Genomic DNA, 1,121 nt, shown 5'->3' on the forward strand with positions numbered 1-1,121 from the left:
TCTGTGGCTGCACCAGGACCCCGCACATCCCACGTGGCGGACATGGGGCCTCTCGCCCGGGGGTCCCGTGGTGTCCCGGGCTCTGCCGGGGTGCGGGTGGGGGGGGGCTGCAGCAGCCGGTCAGCCAGTGGGTGCAGCAGGCCCCGCCACCCTCGCGGGCACCGCCCCCCACGGCTGGCCCGCCCGGTTCCTGCACGGCCGTCACCCGCGTCCCCGTGGTTCTCTGCCAGGCAGCATTTCGAGAGGGTGCGGCTTCGGGAGCTGTCAGAGGCGGAGGTGAAGCTCCTGCAGGAGGCCCGGCCGGCTCCGCTGCTCTCCAGGCTCCGCTTTGTCCCCAAGCCCGGCGGATTGCGGCCCATTGTGAACATGGGCTACGTCCTGGGCACCAGGACCATCTGCAGGGACAAGAAGGTGACACCTCTGCCTCGTTTCCTAAGCAAAGTGCATTCCAACCCCAGGCTCGGCGTCCAGGGAGGCGAACAGCGGGGGAGGCGGGCAGAGCACCGTGCCCGGCTGTCTCCCGGGGCTGGGGAGGAGCTCATAGCAAGGCCCGTCCCAGGGCTGCTGAGCAGGCTTCGAGGACCCCTGGGGCTGTCATGACACGGATCTGTGACACGAGGGACCCGCGTGGTGCCGTGTCCTGCCGTGGTGTGGGTGACGCGTGCTCCGAGACTCGGGGGCGGAAGGGACCGGCAGGTTGGCCACGGGATTCCAGACCTTATAGGGCCCCAACCGTAGTCGGCACCCCTCTCCCACACTGTGCCTCCCTGCCCTGTTTGGGGGTGATTTTGTCATTATTGGTGTTCCCAAAAGGAAAGGTGAAGCTGTCAGTCTGGGTTAGGGAGCTGGTTTGGTCTGTGAATGAAGATGTGCTCCCCGCTGTGGGGGGCGGGGGTCCCCAGGAGGCTGCACCCCTCCCCGCCTGTGGCAGGGGTCCCCAGGAGGCAGAGGCGGGCCTTGCATGTGGCTAGTTGCAGTTTCCTCTAATGGCTTTCTGGGGTGCTGGGGCGGGTCCTGGGGAGACCCTGGGTGTGGGGTGGGGCGGCCGGCGTCCGAGGGGAGCGGGTAGGTGAGGGTGCAGAGGCGGAGCCGCCCGGGCCCCTGGTGGGGGACACCCTGTG

The 1,121-nt window shown here is 68.6% G+C and overlaps 1 protein-coding gene across 1 annotated transcript in view; it reads left to right on the forward strand.

Moving 5' to 3' along the window:
• TERT (telomerase reverse transcriptase) overlaps positions 1 to 1,121 on the forward strand; it is a 21,104-nt gene that overhangs the window by 6,786 nt on the left and 13,197 nt on the right. Inside the window, exon 5 of the mRNA XM_025050505.1 lies at positions 231 to 411. Coding sequence (XP_024906273.1) covers positions 231 to 411 — 181 coding nt within the window. The remainder of the gene's footprint in view (positions 1 to 230; positions 412 to 1,121) is intronic.

Source organism: Pteropus alecto, unplaced genomic scaffold (assembly GCF_000325575.1).
Source record: "Pteropus alecto unplaced genomic scaffold, ASM32557v1 scaffold137, whole genome shotgun sequence".
NCBI lineage: Eukaryota > Metazoa > Chordata > Mammalia > Chiroptera > Pteropodidae > Pteropus > Pteropus alecto.